At 39.3% G+C, this 15,383-nt stretch overlaps 1 protein-coding gene across 1 annotated transcript in view; it reads left to right on the forward strand.

The window, feature by feature from the left end:
* The window catches only part of LOC141283190 (exostosin-1), a 370,248-nt gene that overhangs the window by 294,310 nt on the left and 60,555 nt on the right, over positions 1 to 15,383 (forward strand). Inside the window, 3 exon segments of the mRNA XM_073816472.1 lie at positions 1,596 to 1,656; positions 1,659 to 1,702; positions 10,035 to 10,154. Coding sequence (XP_073672573.1) covers positions 1,596 to 1,656; positions 1,659 to 1,702; positions 10,035 to 10,154 — 225 coding nt within the window.

The following is a 15,383-nucleotide window of genomic DNA, read 5'->3' on the forward strand; positions in this document are numbered from 1 at the left end:
AAATCTTTTACAAATCGTTCTGCATCCCCTAATCTAAAGTGTAAACTACTCATCAGTTGTAAATGTTTTACAAACCTGCCAGTTACAGGTTGTGTGGGTATCAGGTGGGTATACACACTGGGTGAAAGACCTTTGAAAAATGAGTAAAACATTTACAACTGATGAATTGCTTACACTTTAGATTAGGGGATGCAGAAAGATTTGTAAATGATTTATTCATGATGCGATCTTCAGTGAAGGATAAACATTTAAATAATTGGTATTTTAATTATTTTTAAGTGCCAAATAATATATTAACTAGTAATGTAGTAACCACTTACTAAGGATCTGTTTGATTATTTCATGATATGCTATTTTTTTAAGATAAATTACGACAGATTTGTTAATTGTTAGCCTATTACTTAATAATCATTTGTAAACGTATAATCATGTTTGTAAATTATTAGTTCATCATTATCTAATCACTTGTAAATGATTTATAACTTAATCTACAAAACATATAAAAATACTAACATATCACGTATTAATTACTTATGAATGCATAGTCATGATTTGTAAATGATTAATTCATCATTAATTACTTGTAAATAACTTGTAAATGAATTAGCAAAACATACACAAATTGTTAGCATATCACTTATTAAACTTTTATGAATGTTTTGCAAATCATTATTTTATCATTAACTAACCACTTATAAATGACTTACAACTGAACGTTATCATAAAGTGTTACCGTTTTTTTTTCTCCACCAAAAAGATAAGTAAACATGGCTATCCTTGTCCTTCATGTGTGACTTGACTTTGTAAAGTGTACACCAGGAGGAACATGTTTTCCTTGAATTGTATTGTCCTTAATCTTTTTAAATGAAGTGTAAAGACTTTAGTGTGCTATGAAAACATACTGTACTGTTCTGTTTTTTAATAAAAACTCTATAGCAACTCTACCCTATAATCAAAATAACGTGAAAATGTATGCAAAACACCAGAGGACGATATTATACCAGGCAAATAAATAATAAAGGAAAGTAACCAAACATTGTGCAGTTTCTGGTTCCTCGCATGCTAAATCTGTGGAACAAAAAAAGAACATATTTTGAAGAATGTTGGTAAAACATTTTTGGTTCTCAGTGACTTTCATTGTATTTTTCTCTATATAATAGAAGTCAGTGGGACCCAATAATATCAGAAAGTTGTGCAGGCTTATATTGACGTGAGGGTTTATTTTTTGAGTGCACAATCCCTTAAATGTTAGTACAGTTACAACTGTTGATTGTTCCCCCAGGTCCATTCAATTTTCTAAACAGATAACTTTAAAATCTGTTAGAACGTGTTAGAATTTACTAGCTACAGTATTGGCAAGTGAAAAAGGCCATGGAGGAAATGACATTGTTTCAAGGTGTCAGTGTACATTTTGACAACAGTTCATCGATTGAAATGAAGACTGTGAAAGTGTTGTACAGTTGTTTGTGGCAGTTGTGTAGAGGGATGAGGATTTAATATGGGTGTGTGTGTGTGTGTGTGTGTGTGTGTGTGTGTGTGTGTGTGTGTGTGTGTGTGTGTGTGTGTGTGTGTGTGTGTGTGTGTGTATTCTGCAGGCGGCCTGTATTCCTGTGCTGCTGAGTAACGGATGGGAACTGCCCTTCTCAGAGGTCATTGACTGAGTAAAGCCGCCATCATTGGAGATGAGAGATTATTGCTGCAGGTACACTCTCTCTCTCTCTCTCTCTCTCTCTCTCTCTCTCTCTCTCTCTCTCTCTCTCTCTCTCTCTCTCTCTCACACACACACACACACACACACACACACACACACACACACACACATCAGGCTATCGGTGCAAAATTCCCTGAAGACACTAACAAACACATAGTCTTCTTTACAAATTAATGCAGTCTTACACTAATGAGAGCACATTACTATATAATCTGTTTTAAAGCCTCTATCATTCCTCTTAACAGCAGATTGAAAATCCTGCTTATTTCCCACATTTTTCTAAAATGACCACTCACAGCACTGGGAGCTTTAATTAAGTGCTGCTGAAATTCTCATGAGGAAAAAAATAAATAAAACTGAGCAATGAATCCCAGGACATTTTAAGAGCCTTTAAAAAATGATATCATACTTCCCCCCAAGCTCTTAATTAATCAAGCCAATTCACTATTTTCCCTAAATACAGAAGGAGAAATTAGCCTTTTGCAGAGACATCTGATATTTTCATATTTAAGCATGACACAATTAATTAGGCCTCTTCTAACTTTTAAAAAGATCTGAATTATAAAATGTTGCTGGTAGCATTTAATGCAGTAATACATGACAATTTAGGTTTGCGCGCACACACACACACACACACACACACACATTCAAATTTCAAACCCATTTCCCCTTCAGGAACTCGAGCTGTGTCAGAAAACGCTATGGGGAACGCCCGCAGCGAACCCACGCTCTGAATTCCGTGTGTCAACAGTCCAATGGAAGGGCAGGTGACATAAACGACCAGGAAGCTTAAAAGCAGAACTGGCGTCAGCTTTAGTTTTTCAGCAAAGGAACGCTTTCTGCGGACTAAACCAGCCTTCTGTTTTTCCCCGACCTCCACACCAAGGTTGGGGTGAGGTTCTGTCATCAGCCGGTACCAGGAGGCCTGTAAACAGCGGCGGCGTTCCAGCAGTATCTTCCTCGTCGTGTCTTAGCCTCTGGGGGTGCTGGGTGTGAGCAGCCCCAGCCGTGTACTAGCAACTCGTACAGGGAAGCCCAGAAACAGAGCGTCTCGTGCTCCCCCGTCTTGGGAAAGAGACCAGCGGTGCTCTAGGCCGGGGGCTTCTAAGACGAGGCCTGACCTGTGGGTTGTGCTTCAATCGAGGAAGTCCTCGACCAAACGTAGCCCCTACCGGGTATGAGCAGGGTGCACCACATTGCACGGTGTCTGTCTCTCCTCAGGGCAAACCTCTGGTTCATCTGCCCAGCATTGTAGCGGAGCCGAGGAGCTCGCCACCCCTGCAGGGGTCTTTAGAGCAGTTAGTTCAGGTGTTTCCTGCCGGTCTGCCTTTACAGGACACTGAACTAGCAGCTCAGTTAACACCAGAGGCCAATCTCGAGAGACTGGTTCCCTTAGTAGACTATTTGGCAGCTTGGAAACTACTGCCAAACGTGTCTGTGTGGGTCCTGCGCACTGTAGAGAGAGGTTATTGCATCCAGTTTGGTGCTCCGCCGCCGCCTTTGACTGGGTTTTCACACTCGGGCCCCGAGCAGGCTCTGGTTATGAAGCAAGAAGTAAACACCCTCCTGAGGAAAGAGGCCATCGAGGTGGTCCCTCCTCACGACAGGAAGTCGGGGTTCTACAGCCGGTACTTTGTTCCCAAGAAGGATGGGGGCCTGCGTCCTATTTTAGATCTGTGTCGGTTGAACTTCTCAGTCATGAGGCTGAATTTCAGGATGCTAACTGTCAATCAGGTCATGACTCAAATCAGGTCCAAGGACTGGTTTTTCAAGATAGATCTAAAGGACGCTTACTTCCATGTCTCCATTCTTCCTGAACACAGGAAGTTCCTAAGGTTTGCTTTCAGGGGTGAAGCTTAAGAATATCGGGTTCTTCCCTTTGGCCTAGCACTCTTACCCGGTACGTTTACAAAGTGTGTGGATGCTGCTCTGGCTCCTCTGCGACTCCAGGGCATCCACATATTCAACTACATTGACGATTGGTTAATTTTAGCTCATTCAGAACAGTTGGCGGTTCGGCATCGAGATGTCGTTCTCGCCCACATTAAGACATTGGGGTTGAGACTGAGCGGCAAGGAGAGTGTGCTGTTCACTTATCTAGGCATGGTGTGGGGATCGAGTCGATCCTCACTGCAGTCAGGAAAGTCAACTTAGGCCAGTCACTCACTGTGAAACAGTTTCAAGCACTGTGGGGTCTGATGGCAGCTGCATCCAACGTGATACCTTTTGGCCTGCTGTACATGAGATGCATGATCAAGGTCACGCGGCGATGCCTATGTGCCTTAAACATGTGGAAGAAACCTTGTTTTTTTTTGTTTGTTTTTTTAGTGCCCGGGGCTGGGAGCTCCTTGTTGCAGCGTAACGCCAGTTAACTACTGGTTGGTACAGTGCTGGAGTTCTTGCAGGCTCGTTTCCCTACAGGGTTAACCCACTCCACCTTGAAGGTTTACATGGCGGTGTTATCAGCCTTCCATGTGCCTCTTGGTGGCCTTCCAATGGGTATGAACCCCTTAGTTACACGTTTCCTCGTTTTCATGGTGTGCTGAGGCTGTGGTACTAGAAGCCCTCTGTAGACCTCCATTTGAGCCTACAGAGGAGATTTCAGATCGTATGCATACTATTAACACTACTCTTTCATCTTGCTTTCTCTTCACTTACGAGAGTTAGGGACCTGCAGGCCCTTTCGGTGGCCCCTTCCTACCTTGACATTGTAGGATTTCAGATCGTATGTTTACTATTAAGACTATTCTTTCATCTCATTTTGTCTTCACTTAAGAGAGTTTGGGACCTGCAGGCCCTTTCGGTGGCCCCTTTCCTACCTTGACTTTGTGCCCGGTTTGGCCAAAATATTTCTTTACCCTCGTGCGGGTTATGTCCCCAAGGTCCCCTCCAAAGTCCCACAGCCTGTTGTGCTTCAGGCTTTCTGTCCTTCTTCCTTTCGTGGAGCCTGACCAGCAGAAGCTTTATTGTGTGTGTGTCCAGTGTAAGCCCTGGACAAATATGTCCACAGAGCGAGCACTGGCTACATACGTCCACAGAGCTGCCCTGTGGCGTAATATGGATCGTTATTTGTTTGTTACGGTACCCTAAGAGGGGTCTTCTGGATTCTAAGCAGACCCTCAGCGGGTGGATTGTTGATGCCATCTCTGTTGCCTATGAGTCCTATGATCTCCCTTCGTCTCTGGGAGTCAAGGCTCACTCAACTCAAGGCATGGCTGCCTCTAAAGCCCTTCTGGCAGGTGTCCCTGTGCAGGACATCTGCAATGCTGTAGGGCGGGGATCCTTAAATCTTACCCTGGAGGTCCAATGCGCTGCAGAGTTTAGCTCTAACCCTAATCAAACACACCTGAGAATGCTAATCAAGGTCTTCAGGATCATTAGAGAATCACAGGTAGGTGAGTTTGATCAGGGTTGGAGCTAAACTCTGCAGCGCATTGGACCTCCAGGGTAAGATTTGAGGAACCCTGCTGTAGGGTGATCCACGCCCTTCACCTTCGTCAGGTTTTGGACACAGCTCGAGTTCATGAAGGGGAACGTCCCAGGTTACGTTTGTAACCCTGGTGCCCCTAGCTTCTCCGCCACATATGCTTTTAAGCTTCCTGGTCTCTTACGTCACCCGCCCTTACATTGGATTCTTGACACACATGATTCAGAGTGTGGGTTCGCTGCGGGAATTCCCCATAGCATTTTTGGATGCAGCGTCTCGTTCTCTCTGTGAACCAGGGTTACATACCTAACCTGGGACGATTTCACCAATGACCAGTACTTTAAAAAAATTGCATCTACAACAGTATACTGGCATATTAAAAGTGATAATGTCAATGTACAATGTAATGTCTTTGAGTTTAATAACACAGCTATGTCATAATTATTTAACCCCTATTCACCATTGCTGTTTTAAATCACTTATTTTTTTTTATGGTAGGGAACAAATTTGTCTTAAAACACAATTAAGCCTTTACAACAAAAAAAAAAAAAAAGCTTGAGCTGTCACACATACATACATACATACATACATACATTTTAGCCCATGCATGTGCTGAAGTTGAGTAGCAAATATGGTAAAGTCAACAGAGCTTTCACAAAAGCTATAGAAAATAAATAGTTTTATTATATTAGAAACTCTTAGGCTAAATGAAGGGCCAGCTGAGCCAGTCCTGTTATGGGGGTGTTTTACTGTTGCAGGATGTAGAAGACATGACTGTATAAAGGATATCATGAATTCTTTGAAGTATCAATAGACTAATAATCAATGGACTTTCCTGCAGGACAATCATCCCAAAATGTATATCCAAATTTACTTATGCTTGGCTCAGGGATCACAGAATGTTCTTGAGTGGCCTATTCAATCTCCAGATTTAATTTACATTAAAAATATTTGGTTGAATTTGAAGAAAGCAGTGGCAATGTGAAAACCAACGATTATCAGTGATCTGAAAGCTTTTTCAGGCGAGGAATGGGCCAAGATTGCAGTAGAGAGATAACAGAAGCTTCTAAGCACTTCCAAGCAGTGTTTATTTGTGGTTTTAAAGAAAAAAGAAAAAAAAAAAAAAGATTCTGCACCAAATTTTACTTTGGGGGGTTATATAATTTTTTGTGGTTTTAAAGAATTGTTGTTGTTGTTGTTGTCAGAATTAAATAACTGACTTTTATATTGTCATTGTACTAAGTGCTGAAGTAAATTATTAAAATATTGTTTGGAGATTATTCACTTTGTTTGAAGTTGACAGCGTATATTTTTCTGTTAGATTTAGATTTATGTTAGATTTAGAAATCTTTAAAATAAATAAATAGATAAGATAAATAGATTTGTAAATAAATAAATAATAAAATAAAATAAAATTTGGTGTGCGTGCGTGCGTGCGTGCGTGCGTGTTTGTGTGTGTGTGTGTGTGTGTGTGTGTGTGTGTGTGTGTGTGTGTGTGTGTGTGTGTGTGTGTGTGTGTGTGTGTGTGTGTGTGTGTGTGTGTGTGTGAAAGATGCTGTGTTAAACAACATCTTTAAAACACCTTGGAGTCACCAAACTCTAGTTTGAAAACCTTTTGTGTATGATGTAAAAAGTTATATTACATTTCTTTTAATGTGTGGAGTTTATTAATGGTTGTCTCTTTGACATATTAGAGTTCAAATGCCACCACAGTTTTGAAGCTGAATAAGCACTTTTACTGGAAAAACTGAGAAAATCATGACTGTGTGGCTTAAACTCCAGTATAGACCCTGTATGCAACTTTAAAGGGGTCATCGGATGACCATTTTCCACAAGTTCATATGATTCTTTAGGGTCTTAATGAAAAGTCTCTAATATACTTAAAAATTCTCAATAGTAGTGTAAAAAAAAAACACCCTTTTACCTTGTCAAAATCAGCTCTGCAAAATATCAGCTCCTTTTATCGCATGGGCCCTTTAACCCCTTAACTGTCACCCCCATTTTTTAAAATAGGCATGAAAGTGCACTATCCAAACTTCAATTGTTGTAATTCATTAACACTTTGGAATACAGATCTAAGGTTGGTCTCTTTTTAAAGAAGACAATCAACAGATTATTGCAGAAGTGGAATTTTAAAAAATAATAATAATAATAAAGTATCAACAAAATATAGAGGTTTAAATTTACTGTAAACAAAATGCACTGTACAATTTTTATATTTTATATAAAATACATATTTTACATAACAGGTTTTATCCTAAATTTGATATCAAATTGAAGCCTCACATCTAAATAAGTTATGTTCCAAATTTGAAGTTGATATGAAAAAAAAATAAGGTTCCTCTGAAAGTTTGTTTAGGGTGTTATACCACAAACAGCCACCGGGTGCCATCCAAATGCCATATATATTTGTTTCTGCATTTTTCTGTCACAAAAGTCTAAATTTTTCATTCAATCACCAAATATGCAATCCTGAGACTCAGACCTTTCCAATGATATGTTTTTTGACAAGATTGTAAAAAGTTGTGATTCTAAAAGACCGTAATGCATTTTGTAATATGACACCGCTAAGGGGGAGGAGACCGCCAAACAATTTTAAAGTACCATTTCCATGGTAAAGCAATGTCTGATTTCAAAATGGTTTTCACAGGATGATTCTTGAGCTTCTAAGCTTTCAAATGATATATTTATGATGGTTACTAAAACATTTTATAGACAAAAAGGACAACGGAAAAAGAGCGGCAAGTGTCCCACAGGTGGGACGGTGACAGCCCCTCTCTGCTGAGGGATTACCAGAGGTGCGTTCCGTTCGACCGTAAGTACACTGCGAAGTGGACTTCACAGGGTATTCCACCATCTTAAGTGAGATTCCAATCCGAAGGGAGCGAACATGTTCAATTCGAAGGGCACTGCGAATGGTATAGGGAATAAGGGAACATTGATACATCACTTCACAGTAAGTGGAGAGAGAAAATCAGCCAAATGTCTTTGAGCACAGCATCACCAGTTAAAACTAACGATTGAGCAGAGCCATTAGAAGAGTTTTTTAAAGGCTCTGCAATGGAGTGGTTGCATTAAATGTTGTTATTATACAAATTAGAGGATTTATGAATGGTTATGGCGACGAATGTTAAACGTGCATATTTTATTTATATGAATATGGTAAATTAAGTCTTTGTCATTTTTTTATCTTACTTTATTTACCACAGGAGAGTTAAATATAAGGCTGCATGTGGGAAAGGAAGCGCACGAGATGAGACCACTACAATCTGTTAACAGTCTAAACATATAAATTTTGACTATATTTAGTAGATACATAATTGTATATGTATTTTATATGTATTTAAATTTGAAAGTAAAATTAATTACAATATTTCTTTATGTTAATCTGCAAAACCCTGCCATTGATGACGTTCCAGGGCATTCCAAATGAGCGATTATTGTCAGCGAAGTCCACTTTAGCGGATATACCGTGCTTAGGGAGTAGGGAGGAGTGAACACTGAGTAGGGACCCTGTCAATCGGAACGCATATTTAGCTGCGTTTATCGGCGAAACTTGCAACAAGCACATTATTAAGAAAGGCCATTTGCAAAGATGCATAAAAAACCCTTATACTCACTTCTGGTGTGGGTGAAGCTGCATCACGAATGATCGGGATCGGTGCTTTCCTTTTAAAAACAAAAGTAAAATTGTCCTCTGCCTCTTAAGCGGCTCAAATGTCGGAAGTAAATGACTACTGCTATGTTCATTATTACATCCAACAACAGAACACCTCTAGAGTCTTCCCCTGCACCTGAGTCGACACAATGGCAATCATATTCGGACTGTTTTCAGCTCGGTGAGGGCGGTTCTAAAGTAAGGCACTGATGTCAAACTGTGTTTTGTCACAATGACAAGAAGCTGAGAATGACCTGATTTTAAAAAGGGGATATTACTTTTAAAGATAAAAAAATACTACTTTGTGGATTTTGTCACAAACTGCCAACACACATTAATGTTCAAACAACATGTAAAAGTTAGTTTTGCATTCGATGACCCCTTTAAAGCACACAAATGAAAATACAATACAGACTTCACTGTCTGTCATATTTCATATTGTTTTATTAATCTGTCACGGTGTAATTGATGATGTTATTGAAACACAGGACAGATAAAAGCTATTGAGATAGTCCAACTCATGCATTGCTTGCAGGGGCGTAGAATTAGAAGGGGACACCAGGGATGTGTCCCTATACCAATATCAAACTGTCCCTAGCAATAATTTTGATCAAATAATTAAATATATGTACATGTTTTTTTGTAATTTCGGACACATCTGAAACATCATACCATTGCTATTACCTAAGAAGTTAAAGTAAATAGTCTGTTAGAAAACTGCATGCTTTTAAGGACGTGCATTTAATACATAGGCAGAATGTAGTTGCACACTGGACGAGAAGCACAGCGCCGGGTTTAGAACAACTCACAGGTATTGCACCCAATTCAAGAAGCAGTCCAAAACATTTGATATAGAAGTTCACTTGAAGTACAGTGTTTGACAAAACAGAGCAAACGTGGACAGTTTTTAACTTTAAATGAATGTTGTTCAACTGAATGTACAAATCAAAAAGTTAACTGAAATATCCACAAAATAAAAAAACAACAACACTGAAATAAGAGCCTGTGGTGTATCTGTCAATCAGATGCGCATGGAAGTTGTGTTGATTGCTTGTACAATCTTGATTAAATAAGAAACATATCAGGAAATTGTGGAAAACTCAATCCCGAGTTGGGTTGAATTAGAGACAGCTCAAAGGTTGGACTGTTGAACAAACTGCTAATGACTGCTAAAGCATCCTTGAATACATAAACACATAGTACATCTGAAAGCAGATCTCTCTGTCTCTCTCTCTCAGGTTCCATCTATCACCAGGTCTGTGGGTTCAGACAGAATCCTGGCACTGCGGCAGCAGACTCAGTTCCTGTGGGACGCCTACTTCTCCTCCGTCACAAAGATAGTCTTAACCACATTAGAGGTTAGTCCTCACTTACAGCAGAAAGAGATGTGCTGCGTCCAAATGAGTCATACTGGGGGAAATGTGTGAATGAAGGACTGCCAGCTGCTTGATGTAATTTGTACAATGTTTCTTTTTTTTCCCCTTCTTTTTTCTCACTTAAAGGGACTGTTTACCCAAAATGAAGTTTAAAAAAATTATACATTTTTATTTGTAGTAACTTTTTTACACTTAAGTGTGTAAAGAAACAATAAAGTTTGTAAACAGTAAATAGTGCAGTTATTTAGTACACTTTTAGGATTTGAAGTAAACTACAAGTGCAAATAAAAAAGGGTAGTCATAATAAAAAGGCATAAGTTTATGTATGGTTATTTTATATAACCATACATTTATGATGAAATCTATGTGTAGTTTAAAACATGAGCCTCCATAGCTCTTCTATAAAATCTTGTCGAAGTTCCACTCAGTATCTTCCTTTATCATATCCCATATACTGTGGGTTATTTGTATAGTAAATGCTGATTGTGTGTTTTTTCTTGGCGTATGCTTAGTTTTGTCTCTGTCTCTCTCTCTCACACACACACTCTGTCATTTCTTGTTCTCTCCATCTCTCTCCCTCTCTGACGTCTACTATTTTCTTCTAAAGCTTTCATCATGAGTTGCTGTCACACATAAGAAGATGATACCTGCCATGATCAAACGCACTTGGTCTTTTCCAGACCTCTCCAACACACATAAAAATGCAGACAGATTTACACAAACATTCCCTCACTCACTCACTCACTCACTCACTCACTCACTCATTCCCTTACACGTCTCTTTGAGAAGTTTCTCCCAGGGTACAGGCCATTCTTGGTCAGCTAGATGGAATGGAAAGTTTGTGCTGTGTTTCTGTATCATTTTCATCTCAGGAAGGTGTCGGACAAGTCTTTTAATAACAGGCCCAGACTGAGAACTGCCAGACGTCACTGCCAGAAATATGACTGACTATAAATGTGTTCAGAAAGCAGACAGAGGAGAGCAGTATTTCTGCCAAATTCACCAATATCACCACAGTGATCAGAAACAGAGATACCGCTGTACTTTCTAAAACTGTGTACAATGAGGCAGTGAGACTCAACTGGCTTTACATTAAAATCTAGATTTTACATTAAGTGATTACCCAGAACAGTATCAAAGCTGTCTTTAAATTGTCGTTTACAAAAATTGCCAACTGCTTTTATGCGTATTTAAAATCATTAATTGAATTCAAGATTGAAACTGTCAATAAAAATATTGATTAATTTACATTTTTATCTGTAAATTAATCATACTTAATCCAAGACCCTGTATTTAATATAGCCTGGGTCATCATTTTTACTATTAACACCCTTTTAAAATTAAATTTTTAAAAAACATATATTTATTGCCTTACTATGGACAATTATATATGTTTTATGTTGCAGGGCAATTAAAAATTAAAGTTAACTAAAATAAGACTAAAACCATGAAGTTAGTTACTTGAAGTAAAAAAAAAACTGAAATTGTAAAAAAGCATTTGTCATTTTATTTATAGACATATTTGTGACCCCGAACAAAAAAAAACAGTCAAAAGTGTCAATTTGAAAATCTGGAATCTGAGTTTAAATTTAAATATTGAGAAAATCGCCTTTAAAGTTGTCCAAATGAAGTTCTTAGCAATGCATATTACTATTCAAAAATTAAATCCTCGCGCCACCAAAAGTTGGGAATTTTAACATGGGAAGTCTATGGGATTGACTTCCTTTTGGAGCCAGTCTCTAGCGGCCAGTTGATGAATTGCAGTTTAAGTCACTTCCGTGTTGGTTTCAATAGAGGGAGCGGGAGGTTGCCGCTTGGTCAAAACGCTTTGAACACCTTCTGCATGACCGTGTTCTGAAGCATGTGTGGAATTAGTCCAATAGATAAGCGAGACATCACAGGGTGACGTGAGCAACCTATGGTGTTTGTGTGTTTAGAAAAGCACTCAATCAGACAGTTACACTCTGTATAGAAAGCGAGAAAGAATGAGATACCGTGGAGACTTTCACTTTTTGGAGCGAACAGCCACTGCAAGACCCAGTCAACTGCCCAGTTCGTACAGTTCTGGAGTACGCAGGAATGTTTCTGACGTTTCTTGACCTCCCGTCTATGGGGGTCAGAGTGCATTCGACCCGGAGTATAGCGGTCTCCAAGGCCTTCTCAGTAGGAAGACATTTGTGCTGTGGAAGGCCGGTCCTTTCTCTGCACATCTGTCCACTTCTACAACTTGGACCTGGCATCGACCCTAGTGTCTCAAGTTCTCTCATCTTGGTGTGCTCGCCAGATACACACCAGACAGGGACGCAGTATGGCGCAGTGGGTATTCTCGTTCCCAAAGTGTTTTGACACAGTGAGGTGGAAACAATCACCCCTGGTGATTTTGTACATTTGCCCACTGACAAATATATGGTTTGTCTATAATGTTAATTTTAGGTTTATTTTAAGAGTGAGAGACAGAATAACAACAAAATAATCTAGGAAAATGCATTTCAAAAAAGTTATAAATTGATTTGCATTTTAATGAGTGAAATAAGTATTTGATCCCCTATAAATCAGCAAGATTTTTTGCAAGATTTGATCTTGTCAATTATCTCAAGGCAGCTGGGACCATAGTCACCAAGAAAACAATTGGTAACACACTATGCTGTGAAGGACTAAAATCTTGCAGTGCCCGCAAGGTCCCCCTGCTCAAGAAAACACATGTACAGGCCCGTCTGAAGTTTGCCAGTGAACATCTGAATGATTCAGAGGAGAACTGGGTAAAAGTGTTGTGGTCAGATGAGCCTAAAATCGAGCTCTTTGGCATCAGCTCAATGCACCGTGTTTGGAGGAGGAGGAATGCTGCCTATGACCCAAAGAGCACTATCTCCACCATCAAACATGGAGGTGGAAATATTATGCTTTGGGGGTGTTTATCTGCTAAGGGGACAAGAAAACTGCACCGCATCAAAGAGACGATGGACAGGGCCATGTACATGTACATGTCAAATCTTGGGTGAGAACCTCCTTCCCTCAGCCAGGGCATTAAAAAAGTGGGTCAGGGATGGGTATTCCAGCGTGACAGTGACCCAAAACACATGGCTAAGGCAACAAAGGAGTAGCTCAAAAAGTAGCACATTAAGGTCCTGGAGTGACATACCGAGTTTGCAGACCTTATTCCCACAGAAAAGAACTCCTGCAATAAAGTATCTTAATTCAACTTCATTGAAAACCCTGTGTCATACATTCTGGGACTATCAGCTAACAATCTGTTTTCTGTCACTGAACAGAAACTTCTCCATGCTGTGTTTTTGCAGCCCCTGAGGCTGGTCTCTTTCCAGAGTTATCCTAATCCCTGCTTCTGTTCCGCTAGTAACGTTTTGAACAAAATGACGGTGTGTGTGAAATTTCGAGCCCAGTGTCTGAATTTTCCCTCCTTCTGACTGAACCATATTTCCTTCACATCAAAGAAAAATGACAGAGAGATACAGAGAAAGACAATGAAGAAAATTTCTCCAGTTTACTCACTCACTCATAAATAGATACATAAATAAAATTTTCCTCATTAACAGGATTTACTTCTAAAGAAATGAATAGCACTTCAGACAAATGTTTTAAGTAGTCAAGACTTAGTTATATCAATAGATTGGGAGGAAGGTGCCAAGTAAATGCTCTAAACACACACACACACACACACACACACACACACACACACACACACACACACACAGGTGTAAAAAAAACTGTGAAAATATATTTAGCTCATGTTAACCACTGGCCTTACAGTATGTCAGGCATTTAACCAAAGACCCTTTCGAAAAAAATGCATTAATTCAGCACGATGGAACTGGAAGTGCTAAAATGCATCATCCCTGCAACACACTGTTAAGAGGGCCATTTACACTACTACATAGACTGGTAGTTAATAGTACATTGTGAAGTCCACACCATACCATGTTGACAAACTATGTAGTTAGTCTTTCAACACTCATGCATGTGTCGTGTGTGTGCGTGCATGCAGCAATATATGCTGCCTAATTAAGCACATAGATCAAATGCCCTCTCCATGGACTCGGGCATACTGGCACTTCCTCTTGAACATATGCCACGTTGAGTTCATTTCCCTGCTCCACAGAACAAGACCAGCGAAATTCTTCGAGGATCTGACAGAATCACTACACTTCACGTACAGCACATTAAAACATGCACAGGCACAGAGATACACAAACACACATGCTGCTCAACATGAGTGTTCTTTAATTAGACCATAGTTGATCCTAATTGGCCTGTGCATTTCTAGACTCAGGAGAGACAGAACCAATCAAGCCCAGCAGAGGAGGACTCACAACGCAAAAGGGTGTGTGTGTGTGTGTGTGTGTGTGTGTGTGTGTGTGTGTGTGTGTGTGTTTTAGGTTATTTTTGGTTTAAAGATCTCTTGCACCCTATTGTGATGGGGGTGAGGCAGATTGTGATTAATTAGTGTTGTAATAAAATGAGATTAATGTGTTTAATTTGAGTAATTAGGCCTATGTGCATACTGATGAGAATGTTGTCTGGGTGTTGCCTTTAAAATCTGATAGAGATGGTCTACAATGTTGATTTTTTTTTAAATCATTTTAGATGTCAAAATATATTATTTGTTTACCTGCATGTCATGTAACCATTAGCAAACATCAGACAACTGTATGGACTATCCAAACTTATTCTAAAGTACTGATCAGACTGTTTAAACCTCACTCATTAATTTGTTTGTATGTGTTTACAGGAATGTAAAAAAAAAAAAAAAAAAAAAAAATGTATTTTGCACTTGATGAAACTGGCAGTTATTGGTTCCAAGGTTCAACCACAGCTAAAACATTTAATTCAGTCCACATTTATTTGTATAGTGCTCTTCACAATATTATTTCAAAGCAGCTTTACAGAAAATGTATGTTTCTACATTGAAATTAAGAGTGGTCGGTTTATCAGAGGTGACTGTGTCACAGTAATGTTCATATGGCAAAAATGTACAGTTCTACATTATACAACTCATCCGGTTATGTCATGTTTTCATAAACAATGTTTCACAAACATGTCACTGTCACGATGCAGACAGGAATGGACAAACAATGACGAAATATAAACGAAAGTCTTTAATAAATCCACAGAAAGGGAACTGAAACGCTGGAGAACACAAAAACACAGGAGGTAACAACAAGGCCGAACAAGGAAACAGGGAAATCAAACAAACTT

The sequence above is a fragment of the Garra rufa genome, chromosome 13, assembly GCF_049309525.1.
Source record: "Garra rufa chromosome 13, GarRuf1.0, whole genome shotgun sequence".
Taxonomy (NCBI): Eukaryota; Metazoa; Chordata; class Actinopteri; order Cypriniformes; family Cyprinidae; genus Garra; species Garra rufa.